At 38.8% G+C, this 12,500-nt stretch overlaps 1 protein-coding gene and 1 long non-coding RNA gene across 3 annotated transcripts in view; one reads left to right on the top strand and one right to left on the bottom strand.

Annotated features, from left to right (window-relative positions):
• Positions 1-2,581: 2,581 nt before the first annotated feature.
• LOC138008180 (uncharacterized) lies at positions 2,582-4,162 on the bottom strand. The gene is made up of 3 exons (XR_011124175.1): positions 3,969-4,162; positions 3,118-3,307; positions 2,582-2,769 (listed from the first exon to the last, which is right to left on the bottom strand). It is a non-coding gene; the product is annotated as an uncharacterized lncRNA (long non-coding RNA).
• An 812-nt stretch (positions 4,163-4,974) lies between these two features.
• Positions 4,975-12,500, top strand: part of LOC138008179 (microfibril-associated glycoprotein 4-like) — an 11,655-nt gene continuing 4,129 nt past the window's right edge. The window contains exons 1-4 of one of the 2 annotated variants that reach the window (XM_068855409.1): positions 4,975-5,304; positions 5,389-5,535; positions 6,068-6,163; positions 11,588-11,968. In XM_068855409.1, the coding sequence (XP_068711510.1) occupies positions 4,983-5,304; positions 5,389-5,535; positions 6,068-6,163; positions 11,588-11,968 (946 nt within the window). In that variant the 5' untranslated portion in view covers positions 4,975-4,982. Of the gene's footprint in view, positions 5,305-5,388; positions 5,536-6,040; positions 6,164-11,587; positions 11,969-12,500 lie in introns of both variants that reach the window. The other variant, XM_068855408.1, reaches the window with a different exon arrangement.

Below are 12,500 nucleotides of genomic sequence, written 5' to 3'. Positions count from 1 at the left end.
ACGGCTATTACACCTTCGAACATCTGCTTCCCTAATTCTCCGGTTAAACATGAAACGTTAGTGATGTATTGGTGTATTTGTTAATTTAAACACAGGCAAATTATTTCTTAACTTTCAGGCTGCCGAGATGCAACTTGTTTGCCTGGCATACATCTTTCTCATCAGCAACGGTGAATTGGTTCTTTTCTGATTTTAAAGCAAACCATTTTTAACGGTTTTATACTTATGGAACTCGATAACTGAGGAACTGGGAAATTTAGAATGCCCAATTGTAGCTGTGTAAAATTTCATTCCGGGCTAATTGATTTCCCAGCATGTCACAGGGAGGCACATTCAATATTAATCACAGACTTATCAATTTCCTGCTATCATGATATCCTGATATCATGAAATTGAACCTTACAGCAATTATTTTACCTCAACCGTTTGAGCGTGAGCCTGTATACTGGGAAGGCTTCCAGCACCGAATTCCCCGACGTCAACATTGTTTACTGCCTCCATAACTCGTTTGAAAACATCTGAATACAGAAATCCATGACATTCATACGACGACTGCTCAATAAATCCCCCCACAGAGGCCAACCAAAGTTATTCCGTAAGCTTCGTCCACGTTTTTACCAGAATTTCGGACGGCGAGTCTAATCTGCAAGTCGCAGGTCGCAGGTCACTGGTTGCAGGTCCTTGTTTCAAAGCTAACCTTAGGCCTAATTAGGTATTGGTGAAACAATGACTGCAACCTGTGACCTGCGAACTGCGATCTGCAGATTAGACCCGCCGAATTTCGAAACGTGATCACCATTTTCCCGCAAAAAATTACCGACTTGAAGGCGACAAATCTCTCTTCGAAAGAGCTGAAAAGACTTTCCTTCGACAAAGTGGCTAACATTTTACCCTGGAGGCCAGAGGTCTTCTCGCTCACCAGCGGCGAGGAGCGTCCAAGTAGTGCTGGTCGGCGAGAGACGACGGCGACCTGTATCATTTTTCCCCGGGTGAGAGAGTTAATCCATAAATCCTATAGAACGAAAAATGGTTCCGTGTCCCAGCACTAACCGCCACTGTCGATGCGCGCAAACGAACTGAAATACGGTAGATTTGTGTTCCCCACAAAATTCATCTCGCCCCTAAATACGGTCATTCAATAAAAAATTAACTACTTTTTTCTGCTTAACGTAAGTTCACAGTACAATCTGATCGATCCTGAATGCTTAAACACTTTACTGAATACGAAACACCTTTTGTGTTATGGTTTTAACCTTTGTTGATGGATACCTACACCGTCAGTAGAAGCTAGTAGACGTCCAACCGAGAATTCCTGAGTCCGCTTAAGCTCCTCATGTTACAGGATTTTAGCTGTGTAAATCTCTGGATTCTCAGAGGGTTTTTGTATTTATTTGTTAAGCTTAAGCTTATTGTTAAGCTACAATAGTAAGTTTTATATAATACATGTTCTCCCAGAGTGAAAGAGTTCTTACTCCAAAACAATTTGACCATTAGAAGTGTTTGATGGACTTTCACTGCCGGGCAAGGAAAAGGGGACGCGAACATCGGGCAAGTTGAGAAATCTTCATCATCTCTCGTGTCAGTTTTATTTTCTTTGACGAGTTTATTTCAGACATCGACTGCATATAAATCTTTAATCAGGGAACGAGAGAAACAGATCGAGAGAGCCGAACAGCTACGGCGCATTGGGGATTTAACCGGAGCAAGGAAAGCACTGGCTGCAGCCGCAGAAATAAACCATGATCACGTCTGTGGGTTCATTGAAGTGAGTTTTAGAGTAAGAATAGTTTGTATTTTATTATCTACATTACCTCTTTAAAATCCTGTTAAATGTTGAATAGACCTTCAACTCTGGTACTTTAAAATATGGTATATCAGAGGTCTATCGGTTACGTGGTTGCTCCATATGAGGCAGATGCCCAAATATCATACCTCATGAAGAACGGTTACGCCGATATTGTGATTTCCGAAGATTCTGATCTTCTAGCATACAAATGCTAAACGGTATGTTGGATAAGTCACGTTATTTTTCCAAATACCAGAGTATCTTGCCCTCGATGACAGCAGTACACCCCTAGGGTCATAAGGCATAACCCCTTTTTTTATTACACTAGGTCCAACTGAATTATACATATTTAGTATAAATACACAGGTGATTATACAAAATCGCGCGCTCTCATTGGCTCGCTATTTCGGATTATCAGCCGATAATCACCTCGACGGACAAAATGGCTGCCAGAAGTCGTTTTGCCATTGTAAGTTGAAGATGATTTCCCGTTGAAGGGTTTTTTTTTTTCTCTTTTTTGATATAATCACCTGTGTATTTATACTAAAACAACTATTCGCCTCAGGCTCAGTGATTATCGGTGAATATTCACCTCGACTTCGTCTCGGTGAATATTCACCGATAATCACTTCGCCTTCGGCGAATAATTGTTAAATATATTTTTTAATCATTCTATATTTAAGACTGAAATGCATACATTTAGTCATTTTCACGTGAAGCAGTTCTAGGCAGCATTTTAAAAAAAGCTTCAGAAGTTGTATATGTGCACCAATAAAGCTTAGAATTGAATACTTTCAAAATCATAATTTATTCAACATGTCATTTGCCTGCCCTTCTTTTCTCATTTGTTCGCAGGTTAGGGTTAGATGACTGCCCTTGAAGTCCTCCGCTGAAATAGTTAATGTTGAGGTCCTCTTCTGCTTCTTCCAATGTTTTATACTTTTGACGAAGGTGCGAGTTGACCTGATGTCGACATGCATTCCCTGTAACAAAAAAGTATATACACATCTGGCTCAGTTCCGGTCACAAGTCAATAATTGGTATGCACAGATTCTTCAAAATACCAGTACCACATCACTAACATAGAGAGCAACACTTTTTGTTTTCGCCACTGACATATTTTAGGAAATTTAATATCCAAGATAATTATATTTGAAAGATGATGTAATGGAAACTCTCTTATACTTTTATGGGAAAACATGCCTCGTGGAAGGCCAGTTTCCAATGTCTGGCTAAAAAGCCTGGCTTGGAATAACACCACTCTGACTAGCAAATATACATTGAGGCCTATAAATAATTTTTAAACTACAATCAGGAAAGGAATATTATACCAGATCTTCTTGGCATTCCAGTTGTGCAGGCTAGAGCTTCAGCACACTTTGAGCAGAATATAGGTTTTTTGCAAGAAGGCCATTTGAATCCGTCACTTTCACGAGAAACGGGTGTAAAGAGAGCCACATACTCCACCAGTGCACCTCTCTCTGCTTCTGACCAAGCTGCAGGCTGAGGCTGACGATTATCCTAAAAAAAATAAATAAAGGCTTATAAACAAAACATTAAAGGAAAACCTTTACACAACACCTGACCTTGGAAACCTGCTAGCTGCCAGTTCCTGGATATTACCTGCTAGTCGCCTTTTCTCTGCTTGCTAGATAACATTATAATTTTATATGTGAATACACACCAGTTCCAGTCAAGTCGAGTCAATTTTGAAATTTCAATGCTTGTAAATATAAAAAAAACAAAATTAATAGGGAAAAGGAAAGGAAACTGTTTCAGATATTATGTCGATTGTGTAGAATTTGGGAAACTTATATAGTTCGTAGAACTAACCGAGTAGGTGAAATATAAGTAAAAGGAATATTCAAGTATTGACAAAATTGCTGTTTAGAAAACAAGTAACCTTATTACTTCATAAACTAAAATAGTAGTCGTTAAATATAATCATAAATCCTTAGAAATTAATAACACTATTATAGTCATCAATAATAGAATATAAAAGATTGTTTCCATCCAGGCAACAACAAATCGTTTTTGGTAGATAGAGTATTCATCATAATTTCTCCCATGAAGGATTTAAAGATTTCTAAAGATTTGCATATACAAATAGCTTAATGCATTCGAATAACAAAGATCATAACAAATAAGATTACATTTCCCAAATATATTATAAAATTCAAACCTCTTTATCTTTTCTGGTTTAAAATTGAACAAACATTTCCTGGATTTGGCGTTATTCTCTTCGCGCCGGCTCCCAGTTCGGTTTACTTTCTCAGTTAGCTTCCCTGGAGTAGTGCCACGTGGCTGTGATGATCTCTTCATACCAAGACACTTTCAACGCCTCGTAACGGACAAAAACCAGCAGGGGTAGACCCGGGTAGACCCCAAAGCTTACACAGAGAAAGGGTTGAAGTTACCAAATGACCACAATAATCCGTTGATCTCGCTAACGGCAACCAGCAGTAGGTCCAAGAAGAACGGCTAAATTGACATTGAAATCACAACGCGCTGTGCAGTCATGGGAGACGAGTCAAAAAGCAATGATAAATAATACTTTTTCACGGTTATTATCGAGTTCTTTTCAAATGCGGGAATGAAAAATACCGGATAATGTTATCCATAAAGGAAATAGTTATTGAATGATACCAGCGCACTAAAACCAGCAATGCATATTTAAGAACAACTAATCATTAGTTAAGCAATAGAGGACTTTTCCATGTTTACATAGCCTCATCTAAACGTTCGGGGAAGTTGGGAGAATTCGAGACAGTTTTGCAAAGCCGAGACGTAGTCGAGGATTTGCATAACCGTTGAGAATTCTCCCAACTCCCGAGCGTTTAGATGTAAACACGGAAAAAGTCCTCTATTGCTTTTATAAAATATTTCTCAAAAATGATTCGACGAATGAAGGAAATTGGTGTTTTTTTCATTTTTCTTGTTGATTGAAACAGATCTAGATTGTCTTGATACACCCTCATATTTCCTACCAGCCAATCAAATCGCGCGTCTGACAACACATAACCAATCAAAATTCGTGTGATGTCACAGCCGTGTTTACATACTCTCATCTAAACACAGTTATTGACCAACGAGAGTGCGCGTACTACCGTAATTATTTTATATAAAAAAAGATCTAGTTTATAGGTCTGCATTATAATTCTCGTTTTATTTGTCTGGGAAACGCTTTACAGCTGTTATGGCAAAGGAAATGAAAACGCTCCTGATTGTTGTTGCTATTTGTCAAATTGTCGGTAAAACAAAATCTCAACAATGTCCTGCATTTGAATCGGAGGTGTCCATCTTCGGATGGATGTTGCAAGGACACGTCTATCAAACAATGGTGGCCAATATCGGACTTTATTGCCTTTCGGCCTGCCTCAAAGATGATCGTTGTCAAAGCTTCAACTACGTGATCTCTCTCCATATCTGCGAATTCAGTGATCGCACCAAGGAAGCCAGACCTGAGGATTTTATTCCTAATGCAGACAGATATTATTTCAGAAAATACATGAACAGAGGTAAGTGGCATTTAACAAGGTTTGTTGCATGGAAAAGACTGTTATAACAAAGATATAGAAATAATATTAGTTCCTCAATTTCAGCTCCACTAGGCTCCATCTCTGAACTAGCAGCCGAATCCTGCAAGGAAATTAAGATGAGTGAAGGAAGACCGCCCAACGGCAAATACTGGATGTCTTCAATAATACCAGGGATTCCAGTTCTTGCATTTTGCGATATGAAAACAGAAGGTAAGAATAACTTCAAACTTCTTTCATCTTGTTTTCCGTCTCCTTCTTCATCTTTATCCCCACGTCAGGGTTCATCTACATATTAGTCGTCATCTCCATCTTGAGCTCCACACCTTCATTTTCACCTAAGATTTGCATGCTAATCCTCATCCAATTCCTTATTAGAATTCCAGGTTCCCCTTATCTTTCTTCATCCTTGTCTCCCTCACCTTTTTAACTCTTCTATTAAGCTCATACATATTCCTTTTTCTTGTGCAGCCCCTTAAAAGTTTAGCTGTCTCGTTCTCCACCATTTTCTATTCTGTCACGTTTTCCTGTTCCCTCGAACCAATCTCTGTACGGTGGCCAATTTACATTATCAACTCCGTTGATAAAACCAAATTTTTGTATACTACTTCCCCACCGACGCAGCACCACAGTTTCTTTAGAAACTACCCCTTCAAAACTAAGTAAATCGACTATATGGTAATCGTGGTTAAAGTTGATCCTTTATGTTGTAACGTAGATTTTGATGAATGCACTGCTTCCTTAGCTGTATGTCATGTAAATGCCATATGCAACAACACTTTTGGTTCCTACCGTTGCTCTTGCAAGCCCGGATACGCTGGGGACGGAAAAACTTGCAGAGGTACGTAATTTAAAGTCCACCAGATGCTGTTCAAACAAGTAATTTCGAAAATATACAGTAAGGGCCCCAATCAATAAACGCAATGTAAGGTACAAAATACATTTTTCGTGGCTTCGTCAGCACAATATCTAACCGGGATTAGAATATCCTTTAGCTCTTTCAATTCACATTTTAGATGCTTTAATCATTGTTGATTATTATGCCTATTACAGGGAATTAACATAGCCTTGTTTGTAGTTGCCGTATACTACAAACCCTAACTCTAACCCTAAATCTTAAAAAAGTGTTGGATCTGACTGGGCAACCTTGGCAACAGCCTCTCCATAAGGCCTATTTGCGCGCCTTTTATTGTGTCCGTAGGGATCAGAACATGCCTTAAAAAGCTCTTTTAATTATTCATCTCGTCATTTTACTCTGATGAAGATAAACAGAACATTGCCGGAAAATTTAGTTTTTATACTTTTTTAGTAATATATCAAACACTAGAAGGAGTGTTTCATCGGGATAGCCAAACACCGAGAAGCGAATTGAAAAACGAGGCCAAAGGCCCGAGTTTTTTAACCGATTTCGAGGTGTTTGGATATCCGATGAAACACTCTTTCGAGTGTTTGATATTGCTTCTCAAAGGAATCAGTATTTAAGAGATATTTGGGATCAAAGTTGGCGAAATTTTATGCTGATTCAGACCACATATCTAAACTTCCTTCACAAGGGTGATTTCATTTGTTTTTGGCTTATGAATCATTAATGACTTTGAGAAGGTCAGATCCAACTCTTTCTTACGATTTTAATCATGAACACTGACCGCCCAAACAGTGTATACCAAATATTTACTTGTTCGGATTTTCTAGGGGAACTTCACGTCTGTAGAAATTGTTTTTTTTTTATCTTCGTCCTAAAGTACCAGCAATGGTGACGGGTTCATTAAAAAAATATAAACATACTTTTTCGTCCTTTTCCCCCCGAAAGTTATTTACTTAAAGTACACCGTTGTCAACCAAACTTTGGTGAAAATACAGTAGAACCTCGCTATCTCGAACTCGCATACCTCGAACTCCCTGCTATCGATCTCGAACGTAAACCCATTTCCCTTGGATTTACCAACAAAATTTCAATTATTTTTACTCGGTTTCTCGAACTCGTTTAACTCGAACTTTCCGCTATCTCGAACAAATTTTTGCTCCCCGTGACGGAAATTAACCCGGTTATCTCGAACTCTAATAGCAATATGCTAAGTATGCTTATTCTAGTCTATGCTTAAGGACGGTGCCTACTAATAAACATAGTGAAGCAATGCATTTTATGAAATCTGACTTGACGTTTCGTATGTGGCAACATACATTTTAAAAGTAACCGTTATTATATGAAAAACTATGTATATTTACATAGGTGCATATGGCAAAAGCAGCTAACAAAAAACAGAACCTGGGAAAGAACCAACGAGCATCCATAGGATAAAACAAAACCTCACCGTGCTCGTTTCAGCAAAGACTTAAGAAAAACCCTAAGAACGACCAAACGTAGGTTTCTGGTTGCACTTCCGAAGCTATTTGAGATGCCAAATCCGTCTGCGCTTTAAGAAAATAGTTTTGTAGGCCCTGAATCTGCGTATTTACTGCGGATAAGATAACATTCTTCTGCGCCTCCAAAATGGAATGCAAGTCGGAAGGAACAGAAGGAGATAATGAAGAATCCTCGTCGCCCATGAGTCGCGGAAAATCAGAAAGTAATTTTCAAGTAAGAGCCTCCAGCGAGAACACCAAGATGACTAATCTACATAAAACACTTCTTAAATACGAAAATAACACAAACAGCGGTGATAAACGTTGTATTCCAACGCATTTTCAATAGAACTTGACGTTTCGTATGCTAGTCAACATACATTTTCTGTCATGGAGTCTTTGTTTTGTTTTGCCAATGTAGAATTCATCACAGTTCCAGCAACCAGCTTTATAGATGACCTTGGACCTCTGAGATCGGTTCAAGCGATTTAAATACCCTTACCGTTTAAGTACTCTTACCGAATCCCTTGATAGTTCATTAGAACGAGAGCATATTATTCTGCTAATGATTCAAAACGCGGAAAAATTCGTGTTTCTTCCCCGTGAGAGAAGGGTGCAAAGGACTTGCATGCCGTCTTCATCACCATGGTTGACGGTTTTGCCTTTCACTATTACAGCACATGAATTGTCTTATCGGCTGTCTTCCCAAAGCGACCAGACTTTCCTTCCTTTAAATGCCAAACAGCTTTGCCACCTTTAATAGAATAAAAGTCAAAGTCCGGATTAATTAATATTTTGTTGCGCATGGAAATTCATTCTGAAAAAATTGAGTACCGGTGATGTTACAGAGTGTTGTAGGGTTAAAAATTTCGTTGTAACCTTTTAGCACGCAAACTGCATATTTGTCCGGGATGTTTTCAGGTTCAGTTCGGGTTTCAAGTTTCTCGTTGATTTTAGGTACCCAGGATTCTTTGTAATCATGATAAACTACAAATAGGAGTCAGGGTGGCTTAGTGGTTATCTATCGAGCCTCCCACCACTGCGAGCCGGGGTTCAACTCTGGCCCCGGCTTGCATGTGGGCTGAGTTTCAGTCGATCTCAACCTGACTCGAGGGTTTTCCCCCGGGTACTCCGGTTTTCCTCCCTCATCAAAATCGACTCACAGCTAATTAACATCTAGCTGTGGTGCTGTGCTCCGACATCAAACATGGACTGTATAGCGGCAGTCAGAGGCGCCTTTGTATGCTTTCAGCCCGATATCGTGAGCTGCGCCCTTCGCAATTCAGTCCTAAATACTGCAAGTAAAGGGTGATTAGCACTGCCAATAATAATAATAATAATAAAAAAAAAATAATAAACTGATGTAAATCTATAGCTGTCAAAACCAGTGTTGAGATCACCTCGGTTGATTCAGAAGGGTCAAATGGCCGAGATCTCTAGTTATGCCTAAACGAAAGGTTTCTTGTCACTCCTTCTCAAGCAAATATGAGGCATTGAAAAAGGTTGAAGGTGGAATAGATAAAAGGGGTGTTGCATCCAATTTTAGTATTTCGCGAAACACTCTTTCCACCTGGCTAAAAAGAAAGATAAGATCATAGAAGCCATTGGAAGCTCAGAACCAGGAATCACGACAACCAGGACAAGGCCATATATAAATAAGTGGTTTGTTAAAGTGCGAGAGGAAGGCTTCCCATGAGTAGCCCAATACTCAAAGAAAAGGCAGTTAAATATGCATAAGAACTCGGTAAAGACAATTTCAATGCATCTAATGGCTGGTTTGACAGTGGAAAAATAGACACGGCATTGTTTTTAAACCTGTTTGCGGAGAAGCGAAATCTCCCACATCCCAAATGACCGCCTCCTGGGAGGAAACCACTTTTCCAACAACTCTGTCGAGCTACGCGCTGCGAAACCTTTACAATGCCCATGAATTCGGGTTATTTTACAAAGCTTTGCCTGAAAAATCCTTGCAGTTGCAGTCATAAAAGTACGTGAGTGGCAAGCACAACAAGGTGGGTGTAATTAAACTCCTGCACAGCTTGAAATTCGCACTTAATTTAACGATTTACTACAGAAAGGAAATATAGAAATACATGTACATAGTTACAAGCAAGATATTTAAAACTAAACGCCAAAAAACCACAACTGAAATAAACTGCTTACAAGATCTGTACGGCAACTCCGGGTACGTACAAAAGGAAATACAATACTTTTATACGAAATACGAATGCCTAATTAAGCGACGAAATGGACTAAGGGAATCACATATCATTTGGTAACAGAACTCAAGTACATTGAATAGACGCGATAACGAAGCAAATTACCAACTAATTACTGCATGCGGAATTGAGGCAAATTTACAAATATCTCACGAACGCAATGAACTACACAGTACAACTGTTAAGCGACGACAAATGACAGCAACTTACATAGAGCCAAGAAATTGCAAAATGTAGCAAAACTTGTAAGGAAATAGATGGTAAAATGAAAAAATTGATTTCTCGTGTCTATAGTGCGTTTGACAGACCTGGCAGACGGAAATGCAGCAGGTGAAAAACTGCCCATGTTTTTTATTGGCAAGTCTGTCAAACCCAGATATTTTTCTGGCGTAGTAAACTTACCATGTCGCTATACGGCGCAAAAAAAAGAGTTGGATGCATAGTGGATTGTTTGAGAAATGGGTCCGAGAACAATATCGGAAATTGGAGCGTGAAGGTAGAAAAGTTGCCATCATAATCAACAACTGCGCAGCCCAGCCAATCATTTTGAATTTAAAAGCTATCAAATTCCTTTGTCTATTGTCAAATACTACATCGAAGACACAGCAAATGGATCCAGCAATTGTTCGGTCAACTAAGGCGTATTATCGAGCAGTGGTAAGTGCGAGCATCACTACAGCCTTTCACCAATAACCCGCACTTCAAGTACACATTGTTGACCTGAATGAATTACAAAAGGTATCTTTTGAGACACTTCGGCCACTGACCCAAGAATGGTCTTCCTGAGGTATTGCCATATTTCACGAGAAAATAGTGAAAAACTGCAAGAAGATTAGAAAGAATATCATGTTGTGGAAATTAAACATTAATTATTCTTTGATGTTAAATGTTTTTCTTTTTTTTTATGTCAGTAAGAGTTTTTCAGTCGCATCTCAACAACACAAACTAACTTAGAAACTAACTGTAGAAACTATTTGCATATAAAAACACGAAATTTCTCGCGCAATGTTAACTGCTTTACTATTACTCATGACGCTGCTTGATCAATCGCGTCATTACTAACTCTGTTGTCTGTCTACGTTTGTTGTGGGTCGAACTTCAATCAGTAATCAGTTGTCAAGATGTCGTTTTTTACCACTGTATTTGCTTTGAGTTAGTCCTCTTTGCGTTCTCCCTCCAAAAAGTCTTGTAAGTAGGGAAATACTGTTGCCAATCTTTCGACAGCTTCTCGGCTTTGTAACAACTTGTACTTTTACGCTGGACCATCAAAAATGGAGAAGCAACTCATTCAAATACAAAATGATATCGACACAATGAGGCGCTAACAAGACTGTTGGTTTAGGTGAGCCTATAAGAACCAGTTGTCCTCGAAAATGTGCTTTACTGCATTTAGTAAACGCCAATACTCGAAAAAATCGTAACTATTAATGATGATTTTGTCCCGGGTTTAGTAAGTGCAGAAAGTTAAGCTAGTTGAGGAAATCGCGAACCTGCGAAAGAGAGGAGGAGAAAAAAAAATATCGGTCCTCAATCGTTTTCGGCCTTCAATCGATAAGTTAACTGCCAAAAATCCTTAAAAACAATAAGGGCTTTTTTCGGAAGCTCGAGTTTTATTGTCAAGAATAGCACGTAAAGAATTAACAATTAACACGTTGGTGGATTTCTTTTTCTAATTTTCAATTACTTGGTAATTATTCAAACAGTCACGAGGAACTGTGCTGAGTTGTACAAATATGGAAAAAGGATCAGTGGTGTTTACACGATCGACCCTGATGGTTCAGGGACCTTTGATGTGTTTTGTGACCAGACAACAGCCGGTGGGGGGTGGACAGTGTTCCAAAAGAGATTGGACGGATCGGTTGATTTTTACCGAGGCTGGGAGGACTACAAACAAGGCTTTGGTAACCTGAATGGCGAGTTTTGGCTGGGACTGGACAAGATCCATCGTCTGACCAAACTGGTGAATAATACTCTTCGAGTTGATTTGGAAGACACAAAAGGCAATACTGCGTATGCTGCCTATGACATGTTTGCAGTGACCAACGAGACGGCCAAATACCAGTTGAGCCTTGGAACTTACTCGGGTATGTAATTTTAAACACCTGTCTATCACAACTAATATTCTACAATATACATGGCAATATCGATTCCATTATTATAAAAGAGAGACAACAAGAGCAGTGAATTCTATGCTTACTGACACTCTTCTTTTTAATGCTCTCCCGTTTTCACGGTCTAGGTTTTAGTTCATTTTTGCGCTTGTGTAAAATAACCAGTGTTACATTCAAGACAGTCTTGAAAGCAACACTGAGAAAAATCCGGGCTAAAAAGGAAATTCACGCCACGACTTTATTACTGCGCTAAACTTTCTGCTCAGACAGTGAAATGTCAAACCATCAAGGAACTGGCTGATTTAAAACACGACTTACCAGTAATATCGTAATATATATGACGATTTTTCAGTACTGGTATAATAATAATAATAATAATAATAATAATAATAATAATAATAATAATAATAATAATAGTAATATATAAGACTTTTATAGCGCCCATGCTAGAGTTCAGAGCGCTGTACAGCTATGTAAATAGAGAAATAAGATAAAAAATACTAAA

This window comes from Montipora foliosa, chromosome 6 (assembly GCF_036669935.1).
Source record: "Montipora foliosa isolate CH-2021 chromosome 6, ASM3666993v2, whole genome shotgun sequence".
Taxonomy (NCBI): domain Eukaryota; kingdom Metazoa; phylum Cnidaria; class Anthozoa; order Scleractinia; family Acroporidae; genus Montipora; species Montipora foliosa.
The sequence above is the reverse complement of the archived record's forward strand: the minus strand, read 5'-3'. Positions and strand labels throughout refer to the sequence as shown.